Genomic DNA, 17,500 nt, shown 5'->3' with positions numbered 1-17,500 from the left:
GGGTGTCCTTACAGAGAGAAAAGCGTGGACAATGTCCGCTTTGATGGAGCTCAGAGGCTTGTCCCGGATCACGATGAAGATCTGCTCCTCTTTCTCCAGGCTGATGAAGTTACCAAACCAGGACTTCTTGGCCAGTCTGCAGGGCGAGACGAGAGGCGCTCAGAGGAACACACACAGCACACCAGACCGTTTGAAATACCTTTCATTTAATCCTCTGAGCACGATCGCTCTCGTCTGGAAATATGCAGTCTGAATATTTGTTCCCAATACGCAGACTCAATCAAATGCTTAAGTGTTCTGGTGAAGCTAGTGTCAGCTCTGAGCTAGTGTCAGGGCTGGTCCTGTCTGGGGAGGCCATTGAAGCTAATTCAATGTAATATTCACATTTTACTGAGGAAATCAATTGGGTGCAACATTACATTTTGAACAGGCAAAACTGAACAACCCCCGGGCATCTTCAGTCCAGTTTCAAAGGGTTTAAGAGAAACGATTAACGCTTAATGGGCGTCCATTTGCATATCATAAGCCTGCGAAACGCATAATATGAAAGATGGAGAGAAAAAAAACAGAAACGCAAAGAGGATTGGAGACTAAACCACTTTAATGGACTAGATTAGCCTGAAATGGCTTTGCTCTCGTCCCACTCTGACGGCTCCCGGAATCCGACGTGGACGTCCCTCGAGCGCTAAGCCTGGACCCTCAGTGCCCGTCCCCTCCAGCCAGACAACAGGGGGACGATGTCAGTGAAGCAAACTGGAAGTAAAGTGCTAAAATATTCATGGGTCCCGCTCCCCTAAAAATAGCCCGGCCACCAGGATGGGGAGGCAGACGCCATACTGGGGAACCGCAGTCTCATCTGCATAATTGGAGGCGGGGTTTGTTCAAAGTGCCGCCGGGGAAGAGTGCGTCCATTGCTTCCAGAATAAAGGCGCAGATGCGGTGATGAAGAGACAGAACGGTTACAGTAGTACAGTAGGTTACAGTAGTACAGTATGTTACAGTAGTATAGTAGGTTACAGTCGTACAGTAGTTCAGAGCTCTTCAGTGCTGGCTGGTGAAGGGCCTTGTGGAGGAAGGATGAATGGTAGCAACTTAATGTGGCCAATCAACTCTTCAGCTTGTGTTTTGTTGATCGGTGACTGTTCTGACAGGTGTGTGTGTGTGTGTGTGTGTAGGAGCTTGCTCGAACGCCTCGTTGAGAGGGGTCACAGAATAATTTTTACAGCTCACTTATCTGGCCCCGGGTGATACTGTTTTTTTGCTTCCCTCTGGAATATGTAGGGGTGGGTCGGATGCCCACCTCCCTTGATCTCTGTAAAGCGCATTGTGTTGCGTTTGTGTATGAAATGCGCTATACAAATAAAGCTTTGATTTGTGTGTGTGTGTGTGTGTGTGTGTGTGTGTGTGTGTGTGTGTATATGCATGCGTGCGTGTGTGTGTGTGTGCGTGTGTGTGTGTGTGCGGGCCGAGTCACTTACTCTGGAGAGGAGTCTGGTGTGAGGCTGGACATGTCCTCCTGTGTCGGGACTGTGTCGGCAGAGACAGAGACGGGTCAAAGGTCAGAAACACAGGTCTCACGACCACACGAAACCCGTTGACAACTGAGCACACTTCAAACAATACATTACCAGACACAAAACTATTCCTCAAGTCTGCAAAGTACTAGGACGTTATTGAATTGCATTACATTACAGTCATTTAGCAGACGCTTTTATCCAAAGCGACTAATAATAATTGCATTAAACGTTGGAAAAGCCAATATACTACTACTTGCCAGAACTCACAAGTGCATCTTTTTTCTAAGGGCATGACTCAGGGCGTGACTAAGAGCATAATCTAGTGCTGAAGGCAAAGCGCAAGAATAGCAATCTAAAATACAATGGGTGCTTAAGAGGGAGGATTGTTGCATTGCCTACATCATGGACACAGACATAGCCATCCATGATCGGATGGGATAAGTAGATGAGGATAATACTGATAGACTGCTAGATTAGATTAGCTAGATTAGACTAGATAGTATAGTAAATTGCCAGTTTGCGAGTCTTTAAATGTCTAGCTAAGTATCTAGGACTGGAAAGAGGAACTGATTATCACTGATACAGTAAGGACAATAGTATTCCAATGTACCTGTACTTGTTACACATGACAAACAAACGTTCTAGTCTACTAAAGCGTGTCATCGAGCTGTGGCCTTTTCCACGTAGCCGATCTCGCTTTCCGATCGTTTGTGCTCGCCCTCGTTAAGAGATGGAATCTCCATCATCGTAAATAGGATAATTAGCCTTAACGTCGCATGACTCCCGATTGGTCAAGGAGGATTTTCCGCTCGCATCAAAGCGCCCGTTCTGGAGCTGATGAGCGAGATGAGGCCGCTACGCGTGTGCTAATGAGATTCTATCAGGCAGACTGAGACATGGCCACAGGCCGCCCCTGTTTCTGGTAGGAAGTAGACCAGCGGGTGAACCAGGGCTGATTACAGCAGCACCTACTCCCCTGGGTTAACGCCAGTGTCTCGCTGTAATATCATACCTGTACACATCATCGCCAGCCTCACACGGGTGTTGTAGCCTAGCGGTTAAGACCGTTGGGCCCGAAACTGAAAGGCCGCCGGTTCAATACCCAGGCCGGGTAGGTAGGTGAACTATCTTTGCGCAAGGGCCTTTGTGCCCTTGAGCTATAGCCTGATATCACACAGAATGTCGACTCGTTGTGATCTTCAAGAATCAGTTAACTTCGGGGGATTCTACTGAGCAAGGCACTTAAACCTAATTGCTCCTGTAAGACCCTCTGGATAACGGCGTCTGCTAAATGACTAAATCTGCTGTAAGGAAATATGTGCTATAAGCGTTGGCTAATGGGCGCCGTGAGTATTATGAGTCATACTGTGTGTGCGTTCGATGGGCATCTTTGTGAACCCCCCCCACGCCCACACACACACACCGTCCCATCTCTTCCCAGGGTACCTTGCATTTTCCTGCGGTGGAAGCGCGGCGATCCCAGGAAGCTGTTCTTTATGGAGTTGAGGCGGGTCCTCCAGGGCAGCCCCCCGATGGAGGGGCTGGGTGGCGGCGTGGGACTGGGCGTGCCTGCCGGGCTCTCTTTAGGCGTGTGCACCGGGGTGCCCTTGGGGGTGGGGAGGGGGCTCCCCCTGGGGGAGGGGTGGGGGGTCACCTGCGCGATGGGGACAGATTTGCCGTTGTGGTCAGGGTGGAGGCGGTGGCGGCGGAGGGGGGTCTTGGGCGGCACGGGGGAGAGGGGGATGGACAGCTTGGGCGGGACGGTGAGAGGCGGGTGGCGTCGCACCCGGGGGCTGCTGGGGACGCAGGGGGCCAGGGGCTGGCTGGGGGTGGAGGGCTCCGACTTGGGGGCAGTGGGGCTCTCGGCCGTGCCGGGGAGGGGGTTGGACCTGGTGGTCTGGAGGGGCTTCTCGGACACTTTGGGCTTGGCCGGGAGGGTTTGCGTGCGGGGGTGCATGAGGGGCGACCCCATCTTTGGCTGGTAGGAGTTGGGGGGGGGGCGTGGCCCCACCCCGTTAATAAGGCGGGGCTCCGGAGAGTGGGTGGGACTGCAGTTGGGGGACTGACAGAGGTCGGGGGACTGGGGCGGGATGAAGTACCGCCGGACGGGCTGCGATTTATTTTTTGGGTGGGGGGGGGGGGTTCAGCCGGCAGGAGGAGAGCGCAGATAAAAGAGGACACACCGCAGCCCGAGTCAAAATGTTTCATTGCGATGGAAACGCAGCAGGAAACAACCCGAGAGAAAAAAAAAAAAAAGGAAAGTGCCAGAAAATGAATTGTGGAGATGTGGAGCGAGTGACACAGGCAAGGGGAGGGGGGGTGAGAGTGCAGAAAGGAAGAGAAGAACAACATGCCATTAGCACACTCAGCCAATCAGGAGGCAGCAGCCGCACCGAGAGAGAGAATGAGAGAGAGAGAGAGAGAGAGAGAGAGAGAGAGAGAGAGAGAGAGAGAGAGAGGTGGAGAGGTTTACTCAAGCAATCACCAGACCCAGCAACGTAACCAGCTCCCAAAGCTAACCGCTGTAGCTTCCACCCCTTCCGCTAGGAAGGCGGCCGCGATGCATGCTCAATGCTGCGGTATGAATGACTGAGCGACAGGCCATGACAGGCCATGACAGGTTAGAACCGGCCATGACAGGTTAGAACGAGCCACGCAGGTATGGATGTATTGTATGCCGTGCCAAGACGGAGGAGAGTTTGCAGACTTCTACGCATTATTGATGGCCGTGCCCACAAACACAGGAATCTAGGTAACCTGCCATGACCCCTTGTGTCATTCATAACACAGCATTAAAAAAAACAAGCATTCATGAAGGCTGCTTTGAGTGAAGTGACTTTTACAGTGAAATACAGTTAAACCAGGCCGGGCAGGTGTGTGTGTGTTCCTGTACTTGAGGCTGTGCTATAATATTAGCTAGAGTGTGGAATTGGGTCTCACACAGTCGGAATTATAGAACAGAACATTCTAGAAGGCTTCCCAAACTCCGGCTGGGCTTGAGGTGAGAAACAGAAAATATCTTGGACTTGGAGAACAGTGACAGTTCAGCTCACCTTGGCAAGAAAAGGCAGAATATCTGACGATACCAAGTTTGTATCGTTGCTGAAGGCTTTCAGAAAGAGTTTCAAAAATGCATGGGCTTACTAAAAATTTATAGCTGTATATGGTGGCTAAAGGCTGGTAGCTGATTTGTAGCTTCAACCTTCCACACTGTCTTCAAGGCGGCATTTTAAGTCCAGGTACCCCCTAATCGAGGTTGCCAGGTCCATTCATGACTTCAGTCAGGGTTCTGGATGTCCCGGGCCCTAAACGTGAACACCGCTCACTATATCTCATCTGTACATCATTATGTGGCCTCAGATGCATCCAATGATACTTCACATGAAGTCCATCATGGCATACAGCCTCTGGAAGCCGGTTATAAGAATGACAGGCCATCAAGGATCAAATGACTTTCCGACAAGCCTTTGTTTAAGTGACAATGCTAAGAAGCCTGTACCGTCGGGCGGGTTTCCAGCGAAGCTCCACTAGGGCTTCCCTGGTGTGATGGGATGAGTGATCGTAGCGCGTGAACAGCAGCGTGGTGCGCGCAGCACAGCGGAGCTAGCGGTGAGGTGCGATGTGGGCCGTGGGCCGGTGGGCGGGACAACCGATCACTTACCCTGGGACTGCTGAGGGGGCTGGTGGACAGGCCAGAGGACGCGCCGCTGATGGAGCGAGACCTGCGCGCACACACACACGCGCACACACACGCACGCACACACACACAATCAGAGATGTCAGTATGGTGCACAAAACACACACACACACACACACACACACACACCATCACATGAGGCCATAAAGAATACTGTATACTGTATGCATATACACACACACACACACACCCACACACCACGAAAACACCAACATTACTGGAGGGAGGACATGAAGAGGAGGATTCACACAGACTTCAAACAGCAATGGACACCACCACACAGCAGGCTAGCAGAGAGGGAAGAGGAGTGTTTTCTCAAGCAGTCCGCGTCCTGGTTATTAGTTTGTGTGTGTGTGTGTGTGTGTGTGTGCTATGTTGCTCCAGACCGTGCCCAGGGAGGACTGCAGGAGATTCAAGGATGGGAGGAGGAGGAGGATGACTCAACTAAGGATGTGGACTCGCAGCGCAGGCAGGGTTATTTTTACTCCCACTGGAAAATGTTTGCTGTGATTTCAGAGCCGCGTTATTAAACACATTTCTCTCTGTCCTTCTCTCTTCTTTCGCCAGTGTCCCACTGTGATAGCATACACATCGTCGCTAGCTTCACGAGGGCGTTGTAGCCTAGCGGTTAAGACCGTTGGGCCAGCGACTAAATGGACGCCGGTTCAATACCCAAGCTGAGTAGTACTTTCTCTCCACAGGATCTCACTCCCTCTCTCTTCCTGGGCCATTCTCTTTTCTCCATTTTAAGTCTCTATTCGTTCGTCCGTCCGTCCGTCTCTCTCTCTCTCTCTCTCTCTCTCTCTCTCTCTCTGCCAGGTTCAGTCTGTTCTAGTGGCGGGGTACGAGATGTACCCCCCCGACGACGTGACACGTGAACGAGATGCGAAAAAGGACCTATTAAAACTACAAACGAGGAGCAGCACACCCTGTGACGGTTCAACACGCTGCAAAATTCATCGGCAGCGCGCCTCTCTGTTCCTCCCTGGACGAGGAGCTTCTCCATTTTTCATTCACAATTCATTACCTTTTCATATATCCCTCATCCTTCTCCCCCCCCCCTCCCCCCTCCCTCCTCCTCGTCCTCCTCGTCTCCTTCCTCACACCGAAGAGGCCCGCTGAGTCCTAGCAGGCTTTAAGGATTTAATTGCCCGTAGAAAATTTCACTTTGTTGAAAATGAAAATTGAAACAGTAAATCATAGTTAAATATGCTGCGCTGTACACACAAAGGCATGGGCACGCACGGGAACATGTGCACACACGCGCACACGCGCACACACACACACACACACACACACGCATACAGTACATACACACAAACAAAGCTCACGCTCACGTACACATGTCAACATCAGGAATGACATCATCCCTCATCAATGATTATAATTATCTTAACTTTCACCCTATTGAAAACCTTCAAAACAATTTACAGTTCTGTCTGAATCTAATATGAAAATAATTTGATGATGCTGATTACAGGTTTGAAGAAAATGTGATGTGGAGCACAAAGGAAAACAGGACAAGTGGACAAAAAACACAAAACGCACAAAGAAAAACAGACAAGATGATAGCCCGCCATGTCAAGGTCATAGCCCGCCATGTCAAGGTCATAGCCCGCCATGTCAAGGTCATAGCCCGTCACGGCCACAGGTCTCAGATGCCGGGCGTCAGCTCCACATCCCAGAAACACTTCTCTGGGCTCATCTAGTTCCTCTATTTCTGCAATAGATTGCGATACGTGCCAGACTGGCTTCTCATCTGTAGCTCTGAGACCGCTACAACAGCTGAGGCTTTCATTCCACATCCCCGTTTTTATATTCACACCAGCGGACCTTTCTTTAGCCTCATAGCGTCGATGGCTTTTGGTGCAAGATGGCCGCCGCGCACAGTATCACCGCACCACGCAATGACGGGCGAGAAGAGAATCCTACACACAAGATCTCTCACAAAGCTACACGCTATCACGGCATTCATCTGCAACACAATCAGCTGGCTCAAGTAGCAGAGTAGTCTCACCACACCGGATTGAAAAGTGGTCTGCTATTCCATGCCAGTGGTGGGGGACCAGGTTGAATAGAGTCTATCTCCCTAATTAGATAACGAGAGCGATAAATGACTATTCAGTGCGTGTGTGTGTGTGTGTGCGCGTGTGAAAGCCGTATTTCCATCCTTGTATTCTCTCCACTTCAGTAGAGTACCCCATCAGTATTCCCCGAAATTAATTTATGCTAATCTCCATACAGGCCATGCGGCCGTAACAAGGAGTTTTCCTCCACACAAGGTCGGCCATGAACGCCTTTGAAAAGACGACGACGGGAGCCAGACCAAATGAGGCGATAACCCCGCCCCACGCTGCAGTGAGGAAACAAAGTAGGGGAAAACAAACAAGCAAACAAACAAACAAACAAACACACACACACTCACTCCCTTACTGGCAACAAGGGTGTGAGGAGGGGAGGGGGGGTGAGGATGGGGAACGGAGGCTAAACGAGGAAACGGAGGCCTAAAAATAAGCGTCTGCCCCGGGATGCAGCGAGGGCGAATTCACAGGGAAAAGGGGGCGAACAGAATGAGGATGCTTTTGATGTGGCGGGAACAGAGGATGGAGGGAGGAGTCTCCCTGTCGGCTCCTCCCTCCCCCCGCGGGTCTGGCCCGTCTAGCCCTCTGGCCCGGTTTACAGCCGTGCATCGCTGTGGGAAAACAGGCCTCGTGACCGGACCGGACTGGACACAATCAGTGCCGACCTGAGATCTCTCCGTTCAACGCTCCCGGGGAACACGAAACGCGTCGGGGTTCTTGGGGACGCGAGCGCGGCGGTCACGGGCGCCGTTTTCCCACAGTGGGCTTCTACGCTATCGCCTCGGTCGCCTCGGGAATGGAAACATGATGAATGGACAAACTCCACCACCGCAAGAAGACAAACAGAGAAGACAAATACCTTTCTTCCTTGCTGCAGTTAGCGTTTGTGATATCCAAGCTTTTACTGAAAACAGACTTACTACAGGGACAGACAGAAAGTAAAGACAGACAGGAAGACAGTCAGACAGAAAAGAGAGTTCAACTCTTCTTCAGCATGCGTCTTCTTTCTCATTACTGCATATGTCAGGTCATACAGTAAGGCTAGAAAGCTGAAAACTAGACAGTACAGTATGTGCTTCAATAACACTACCGCTAATTATATGATAAAGGGGCTGGTGAAAAGTAAACAATGAAGATCAAAATGATGGAAAGACTCATGCATGCACAGACTCATAACAACCAAGTACGTACAGATGTAAAAGGTGATAAAGAACATGCAGGACTCATGCTCAGGGTTTTATCACATTCAACACCCCCCCCCCTACAGGCTGGGAGGGAGAGGACAGCTTTATACAGCACGTAGCTCAGGAGGTAGAGGGGCCGGCTGTCTCCGGTTCGAGCCCAGCCCCCAGCAGTGTGCTGAAGTGTCCTTGAGCGAGACTCTGAACACCAAAATCGCTCACATGCACAGTGGTGCAATAACTAGTACTGTTCCCTCACAGCAAGAAGGTTTCCGGGCCTTTCTGTGCATGTTCTCCCCGCAAGGGCTTCCTCCCCCAAAAAAGAACCCAATACGAAAAAACATGCAGAAGAACAAATGCTCTTCAATCCGGTCCCTGACCAAGACCTGGACTGAGCACTTGGACTTGGTCCCTGGGCACCATGAATGATGGCTGCCCACTGCTCCTGACCGCCCCCGGAGGAGGACGGCTTGGGTGGGAGAAATTCAGGGAACAATTGCCGGCGACGCCCGTAAAATTGCACGTGTACGCTGTGTGCCGCGTCGCCATGCATTGGGTCTCATTCATGAAACGTGAGCAGAACGAATTTGCGAGTAAACAGAGCAGAGGGAGATTTACGTGCATTTCGGCATTCATCATTATTTTAGTAGCTCCGATCTTTTCGTAGCTACTAACAAAATCTACACCTGCTTCTGTCTGCGTGTAGGGCTTGTGTATACCCGATGCGCATCAATAGTGCTTGTCATTATTAGGAATAGTCCCCGACAGAGAAGTCTCTCCAATCATGCCAGCTATGCGCTCGTCTGCAGCAGACAGCTGTGATTGGGAGGGGCCTCCTCCTCCTGTAGTTATTGTAGGTTTTTTTGTGTGTGTGTTTATGCGTTTTTTTTGCATCAATTTTCAAGTCAAACCATTTCCGTTTCACCTCTTGGATGGTTCTGAGAACTGAGGAGACTTTATTGACGGCGTCACCTCCTTCCATGCATTGGATTTCCCTGTCCCTGTCACGCCACTGCTGAGGAAAGTAAAATCATTTTTCTAGCCTCTACTTCACTCAAAATAACTTCAATCTCCGCCTCAGAAAAGTTTTTCTCTCTCTCTCTCGTTCTTGGTCTGCGCCATGTCAGCACTCTGCAGGCTGATAGGTGCCAAAGTGCGTCCTTATATGGTGATCATTGTCCATTCATGGGCGGGGATTTATGCAAATTGCTGAGTTGCGGAATCGCACTGTCAATTTACGATTGATTGGCATTCATGGCATGCATTATATGTTGTCATAGTAGCCTATGCATAATGTATATGTTTTAACTGTACGCTGTCCCTTTTACATAAATAAATGAATTGAATTGAATGAACATGCACGAGCCTACGGTCAAATCTGAGTGTCCCGCAGTGTTGATGAATCCGGTGTGGGATTTTAGTAGCGTGGCTTTTTATGTACAAGTCTACACACAGATTTAATAACGTTTCACGAATGAGACCCGCTGTGTGCAGTGTGTGTGTCACGTGTGGTCGAATAAACACCCCTCCCCCCTCGGATCCTGTAATTTAAATTAATTGGGACAAAAAAAATGGAGTCTAATCTTTCTTCTTCTCCTTATGATATGCTCAACTTAGCAGGATGTCTCGAAGGTCCCACACCACTGTAAAGCCCTTCAGTAGATTAATGGGGTTTCAAATAGGAGAATTCGACGGCAGAGCCGTTTCATCTAAATGGGGAGCAGCGTTCACTTAAGGGACATTTATATCCAGCCGAGGGCCACAATATTATCTAGGCACCCTGCCGATGTACAGCTGCAAATCCTAAGAGCGTGAATGTGTGTGGGTGTGTGTGTGCGTGTGTGTGCGTACTTGTGTGCGTGCTTGTGTGTGCTTGTGTGTGTGTGTGTGTGCTTGTGTGTGTGTGTGCTTGTGTGTGTGTGTGTGCGCTTGTGTGTGTGCGTGCTTGTGTGTGTGTGTGTGTGCTTTTGTGTGCTTGTGTGTGTGTGTGTGTGCTTGTGTGTGAGCGTGTGTGTGTCTGTGTGTGTAATTACACACCAGTGAGAGGCGCTGGCGCTGTCATACCTCTGCCCGTGCGTTGCCATATCGATGGCCCGGCGCACGGGCACCGGCGAGCCCCCCTCGGTGACGCTCAGGACCTCCATGGACTTCCTCTCCGGCCTCCTCTTACCGTGGCGGTTCAGCATGGGGGAGTCCACGCGCTTCCTGGGCGGGTCGGCTGACCGGGGGTCAGAGGTCACGGGGTCAGAGGTCAGGCAGGAGACAGAGAGAAGATGGGGAACGGAGAACTAGTCAGTGGCAAAAACACGGCCGGGCTTTTCTGTTGAGAAGCCGCGCTTGTGGGTCGGGTCCCGCGGAGAAAATTAATCTACATCTTGACGGAATATGAGTGAGAGAGTGAGACCAGGTCCTGTGGCAAGGCTTGATGCCGGGCTTGGACTGGCCTGTCTGTAGCTTGGACTGGTCTACCTATCTCGTTGTGCGGGCGTAGTTTGGACTGGCCTATCTCTCTCATCGTGTGGGGGGTAGTTTGGACTGGCCTACGTATCTCATTGTGTGGGGGGTAGTTTGGACTGGCTTACGTATCTCATTGTGTGGGGGTAGTTTGGACATGCCTACCTATCTCGCTGCGCGGGGGGAGGTTCTGGTCCTCCTGGCTGGGGTATCTCTCCTTGCGGTCCAGAAGCAGGAAGTAGATCATCTTCTCCTGGTTGTCACTGAGGGAGACAGGCAGGCCCATCAGTCAGACACGCACTGGAGCAAACACTGGATCATGCTGGTAAGTGAAACAGTAGTCATCAAACATTTTGGCGTTCAAACCATAAGTCTGAAATTCTGGCAGAATATCATTTCTCTCTTCTCAGTTTCCTTCCTTCCTACCTTTCTTACTCATAAACATACTCCCCCTCGTTCATCCCCCTATCCCCAATGCTCCCTCCCTCCCTCCCTCCCTCCCTCACTCTCCTTCAACCCCCCCTCCCTCCTTCCTTCTCTCCCTCCCTCCATCCCTCCCTCCCTCCCTCTCCTCCACACACCCCCTCTCCCTCTCCTCCCTCACTCCCTCTCTCCTCCCTCACTCCCTCCCTCCATCCATCCACCAACCCCTCTCCTCCACACACCCCCTCTCCCTCTCCTCCCTCCCTCCTTCCCTCCCTCCCTCTCTCTCTCCACCCTCACTTCCTCCCTTCCTCCTTCCCTCCCTCTCTCTCTCCTCCCTCACTCCCTCCCTCCATCCATCCACCAACCCCTCTCCTCCACACACCCCGTCTCCCTCTCCTCCCTCCCTCCTTCCCTCCCTCCCTCTCTCTCTCCACCCTCACTTCCTCCCTTCCTCCTTCTCTCTCTCCTCCCTCACTCCCTCCCTCCATCCATCCACCAACCCCTCTCCTCCACACACCCCGTCTCCCTCTCCTCCCTTCCTCTCCTCCACCCTCCCCTCTCCATCCATCCCTCCCTCTCCTCTCTCCACCCCCCCCCCCTCCCCTCCTCCCCGCCCTCCTCTCTCACTCGTCAGACAGCAGGTCTTTGGTGAGTTTGTTCTTGTCTCTGAAGCAGCCCAGGGAGTGCATGCTCTCCAGAACGTCCGGGTCGATCTCCTCCGCCGAGGGCAGCGTCCGGATCGACACCTTCCTGGGGACCGGCTGCTCCGGCTCCGGCTCGTTCTTCCCAGCTCTGACACGCACACACGCACACACGCACACACACACACACACACAAACAGGCAAACACTCACACAAACAGGCAAACACACATACATAGGCAAACACACACACACATACACACACACACACACACACACACACACACACACACACACATAAAAACAGGCAAACACACACCCAAACAGGCAAAAACACACACACAAACAGGTAAACACACACACACACACACACACACAAACACCAGGTAGTCTCACTACCATCAAACTCTCACTGTGACAATGCACTACTGTACATGCAATAGTAATGCTAAAAGGTACTGTCGGCCATTTTCCTAGCCTGAACAACAGAAATTTAATGGCAGTCTTCTGCGGAGGCGTACTGTAACGTTACTGTATACTGAAAAGCCTTCACTGAAAGGGCAAGTCCATTCAGAAGTCCATTAACACAAGGAACAGATTGGCTGCATGTTTAGGAATACCTACTCTAACCTTCACATAAACAGACCTGTGTGTTCTAATGGAATTGCTTGTGCTACATAACAAAGACTTTCACTGTCACATTACATTGTATAACCACTTATCCATGGACCCACAGTATACCCACTTCTTTAAACACCACTAATGTAAAAACTAATAATAATATGTAATATTTCTGACACAGTATACCCACTTCGTTAGTCACACAGTTATTTATTCAACACTGCACCCCTGCTTGGCATTAGATACCGTTTTTTTGCTTCCCTCTGGAATATGTAGGGGTGGGACGTATGCCCCCCTCCCTTGTTCTCTGTAAAGCGCATTGTGTTGCCTCTGTGTACGAAATGCGCTATACAAATAAAGCTTTGATTGATTGATTGATTGATTAGTCACTTGTTTCATGTTATGTACTTTTGCCAAATTGAGTATTAATAAGTGCTATGTTTGATCTATTGTACATTGTCAGGAATCAATAGCACGTGACACAAATTCCAAAACACAAACACTACAGGTACACAAATACAGACATACACACACACTGAGGTGGGGATGTGTGTGTGTTTGTGTGTGTGTGTGTGTGTGGGGGGGGGGGGGGGGGGGGGTAGTACTCACATGTACCAGTTGTGTTTCTGAATCTGCTCCAGCTGCAGAGACATACAGTATGAAACATACAGTACAGAAATCAGGACAGAGTCAGACGTCTGGCAGGTTCAACGTTCAGCCACTTCAGTCGCTGCTATGAGCTCCACACAGACAGAACACGGTGTCCTCAGTCACGTCAGCGTTCGTTGATAGTCCCATCAGAGTGAGTGAGGACAAAAGATGAGGATTAATGGCTGCCTAAAGGCCTGGTTATACTTTCCATGTCCACGAATAGGTGAGGGTTCGCTAGGCTATGATGTCAATTTCGTCATCAGAGAGGGTACGCGTATAGCCTGGCTCCGGCCCCTGAATCTGAATTTTCAAAATGCGATTCAGGGTCTGGAAAGGCTCTCGTCCGGAATGTGTCCTTTAAATAAAACTGCGCAGCGTGATTGGTTAATGGGATGATCGAATTGCTGAGGACAGCTTCGGCGACGCCCGTCTCGGAAAACCGAGTAATGAAGGGAAACGAAACTGAATAATGAGGTGAAACGGAACGGGAATTCAGTCCGAGCGTCGGGCTAGAACGCGCTGGCTCTGAGCGGACGTCCGCGTGCCTCTGTGTTTTTAAGACCGCTAGTCTACGCCGCGGGAGCACCAACTGCCGCGTCGAGCGGACTACAGGAGAAGCGTAAACAGAACCCGCAGCTGTCCGTGTACGCCGCCGTTCGGGACGCCAGATTACTTTTCACAGTTTAGCAAGAACACAATAGAGTTTAGGGTTAAGGTTAAGGTTAGGGTTAGGGTTAGGGTTAGGGTTAGGGTTAGGGTTAGGGTTGGGGTTGGGGTTGTGGTTAAGGTTAGGGTTAAGGTTAGGGGTTAGGGTCTTCCTTAACCCTAAACTCAATGGTGCTATCGCTAAACTGGGTTGCGAAACGCGTAGACGCGTTCGGGACTAAGACTAAGACTGAGTCTTAAGGAGTAGGACTACAGCTCTCCGTTACAGAGAACCTGATGCTGGTTCTTGAGAGTAATCTCTTAAGCCACTGGAGGTTTTTCACCCTGGCCGTCTGGCTGGAGACGTGTGTGGAGGGTGAATGGGGTTGTCGTCGTACGGATGTGCGAGTGTCTAAAACCTGGCAACCCTCGATCTGTTACCAGAGAACCCTCCCTCCCTCCCGCTCTCAGCATGGAGCTGTTTTACTGGTGCTGGTGTTTGTGTGTGTGTGGGTGTGTGTGTGTGTGTCTGTGTGTGTGTGTGTGTGTGTGCTTGCGTGTGTGTGTCCCAACGTTCAGCCTCATAAACCAAACCTTTCAAGAAGTATAGCATTTCACCTCAAAGTGATCAAACTGGTCATTCAACTGGAGCTTCTGGTTCTGTGGTTTTCTGGTTCTAATTTAGCTTTAAGACGGTTGGTCGATCTGACAGAACGATAAGAGACAAATTTAGCCTTAAGATGGTTGGTCGATCCGACAGAACCATAAGAGACAAACTAGATTTCTACGTTGTTTTTTTTTTCCACATGTTCCCTCAAGGAAATGAGGATGAATTTTATTCTTTAAAAGCCTTATTTTGTCACTTCCAATATTTTTTCCACCACCCCCAGGAGATATGTCTGTGTGTTGTGGGTACTGTAATGTTCTTTAAAGTTCTGTACCGTGAGTCTCTTGGTGGCATCCACCTCAATCATCCCTCTCAGCAGGTTCTGGCAGTCTGGCGGGATGAAGTGGGGCATGTGGAAGACGCCCAGCTTGACCTTCTCCAAGAGGTTCCTTAGGTTGTCGTCGTCAAATGGCAGGGCGCCCTGAGGAACGTCAGATAAAAACCCGGGGTCTCCCACAGTACAGTACTGAAGATATACACACAGCCACTTCCTGGTGTCTGAGTAGGAGCTAATCTGCAGCTGTCATCCTTTTGACATCGCGCTGTGAGAAGCTCACCCAGAAAAACTCCTGCAATGGTCTTGGTTCTCTAATGAGAAGAGCGACAGAAATATCAGAGACAACTCCTTCACATGGATGCGCCATCAACTATACCACTGTGGTGTTGAAAACGCCACGATAGCAACGAGATCCCTTTGTTGACATGTACAGTAGATGGACTGCCAGGTGTTCACTAGGAGGGATGTACAGTATTTGACGAAACAGGGGAATATTTGTGGCTGTTGTCCAAAAAGATATACTAGCATCCCAAGTGATAATGCTGGTTTGTCTGGAGCGGACAACTCCGTCCTCCTCCCCAGCAGGGGGGGGTGTAGTTTGAAGTGATGACTGATGGCGTCTCCTCGCGTTCCGGCGGACAGATGGCCGATGAGACAGAATGAATCAAAACAGAGACAAACTCATCTTTAAAGAAGACTGTGTTCTGCCCTCCATCTCAATCAAACAGCAGTTCATCAACAAAGAAAGACGCACGCGTGAACACATACGCGCATATGCGCACACGCACACACACACACACACACACACACACACACACACACACACACACACAAACAGAGCTTGCTTTCAATTTGCTTTGTTGTATATTTCTCCACTTTGTCACTGTCACATCATCACAGGACTGGTGACAAAGCCTATAATAAATGAATGTGTGTATGGGGTGTGTGAGTATATGGGTGTGTATCAATACAGCGATATATAAATGAGGCCAAGTCAGCCAGGGAAGGCTCTTTTCCAATGAGGAGAAGACAGTCCGTCATGTTCTCCGCCACTGTTCCACAGGTCCCTGCTAGGGTGTCCTCGGGGCTGTTAAGCCGTTGACACCCTGTCACAGAGTGGATCTGAGCAGATTTGAGCCGTCTCGTCTACGTCGATAGACTGCCACCCACTGCGTACGGGTCGCGTCCCTAGAGCGTGGCGTCCCTGACCTGTCCCTTATCGCCAGCGTCCTCCCAGCGGGGATTACGCAACTTTCGGTGTCCTCTCCATCCAACATCCCATGTGACACTAACCAGACATGATGTCTCCGGAACAAACAAACAGACTCCTTTCACTTCACTCTGTTTTCACTCCGGTCTACAGTGTGAATCCTCCCGGGAAGAATCTACTGTTTGTTCACTTCTGGAGGTCGGGTTTGGGCTCGCTGTCACTCACCACTAGAAGCGCAAAGAGGATGACCCCACAGCTCCACGCGTCTGCTCTCCTCCCATCATACTTCTCCCCCTGACAGAGAGAGAGAGAGAGACAGAGAGAGAGAGAAGGAGAGGGAGAAACGGAGAGGGAGAGACAGTGACTTTAATGAAGGAAACAGCCAAGATGAAGGTCAGGTACTGACACATGAGTGGACAATTCAATTCTGCGTCCTCTGCTGGAATTGAACTGACCAGTCACTGTGACCAACCCGCTGGCGCACGCACACACACACACATACACGCACACACGCGCATACGTGCACACACGCACACACACACACACACACATACACACACACACACAGGTGCTGTTTGAGAGCTGCATTGCTCAACACACCACTTACAGCTTGACACAACACGTTGACATTTACCATGACATACACTGTGATATGTATGTGATATGTGTTTGTATTTGTGTTATAGGACCCCCTCGAAAATGAGATGATACATCTCAAGGGGCTATCCTCAATAAATAAATTCAAATAAATTCAAATTCAAATGTACCATGACATGTACCATGATATGTACCATGATATGTACCATGACATGTACCATGACATGTACCATGATATGTACCATGATATGTACCATGACGTGTACCATGATATGTACCATCATATGTACCATGATATGTACCATCATATGTACCACGACGTGTACCATGACGTGTACCATATGTATCATGATGTGCACCATGACATGTACCATCATACCATGACATGTACCGTGACGTGTGCCATGATATGTTCCATGACGTTTACCATGACATGTACCATGATATGTACCACCATATGTACCATGATACTGTATGTTCCATGACATGTACCATGACGTGTACCATATGTATCATGATATGTAGCATGACGTGTACCATCATATGTACATCATATGTACCATGACGTGTACCATCTGTATCATGATATGTAGCATGTCGTGTACCATCATATGTACATCATATGTACCATGACGTGTACCATCTGTATCATGATATGTAGCATGTCGTGTACCATCATATGTACATCATATGTACCATGACGTGTACCATCTGTATCATGATATGTAGCATGACGTGTACCATGCCCCTAGGGGCCGAGAGACTGGAGAGAAAGCTCTTTGTACACGGAGCTGAGAAGAGAGTAGAGGCACTAAAGAGTTACAGTATGGTGGGTT

At 50.0% G+C, this 17,500-nt stretch overlaps 1 protein-coding gene across 1 annotated transcript in view; it reads right to left on the bottom strand.

Annotated features, from left to right (window-relative positions):
- brsk2b (BR serine/threonine kinase 2b) overlaps positions 1–17,500 on the bottom strand; it is a gene marked incomplete at both ends in the record, with an annotated part of 87,230 nt that overhangs the window by 5,960 nt on the left and 63,770 nt on the right. Inside the window, 10 exons of the mRNA XM_084436843.1 lie at positions 13–136; positions 1,479–1,527; positions 2,964–3,171; positions 5,179–5,239; positions 10,541–10,694; positions 11,096–11,193; positions 11,984–12,148; positions 13,227–13,258; positions 14,855–15,001; positions 16,293–16,361. Of these exons, the coding sequence (XP_084292969.1) occupies positions 13–136; positions 1,479–1,527; positions 2,964–3,171; positions 5,179–5,239; positions 10,541–10,694; positions 11,096–11,193; positions 11,984–12,148; positions 13,227–13,258; positions 14,855–15,001; positions 16,293–16,361 (1,107 nt within the window). The remainder of the gene's footprint in view (positions 1–12; positions 137–1,478; positions 1,528–2,963; positions 3,172–5,178; positions 5,240–10,540; positions 10,695–11,095; positions 11,194–11,983; positions 12,149–13,226; positions 13,259–14,854; positions 15,002–16,292; positions 16,362–17,500) is intronic.

Source organism: Borostomias antarcticus (assembly GCF_949987555.1).
Source record: "Borostomias antarcticus genome assembly, chromosome: 4".
Taxonomy (NCBI): domain Eukaryota; kingdom Metazoa; phylum Chordata; class Actinopteri; order Stomiiformes; family Stomiidae; genus Borostomias; species Borostomias antarcticus.
Note: the sequence above shows the minus strand (reverse complement) of the source record. Positions and strands in the feature narration are given on the sequence as shown.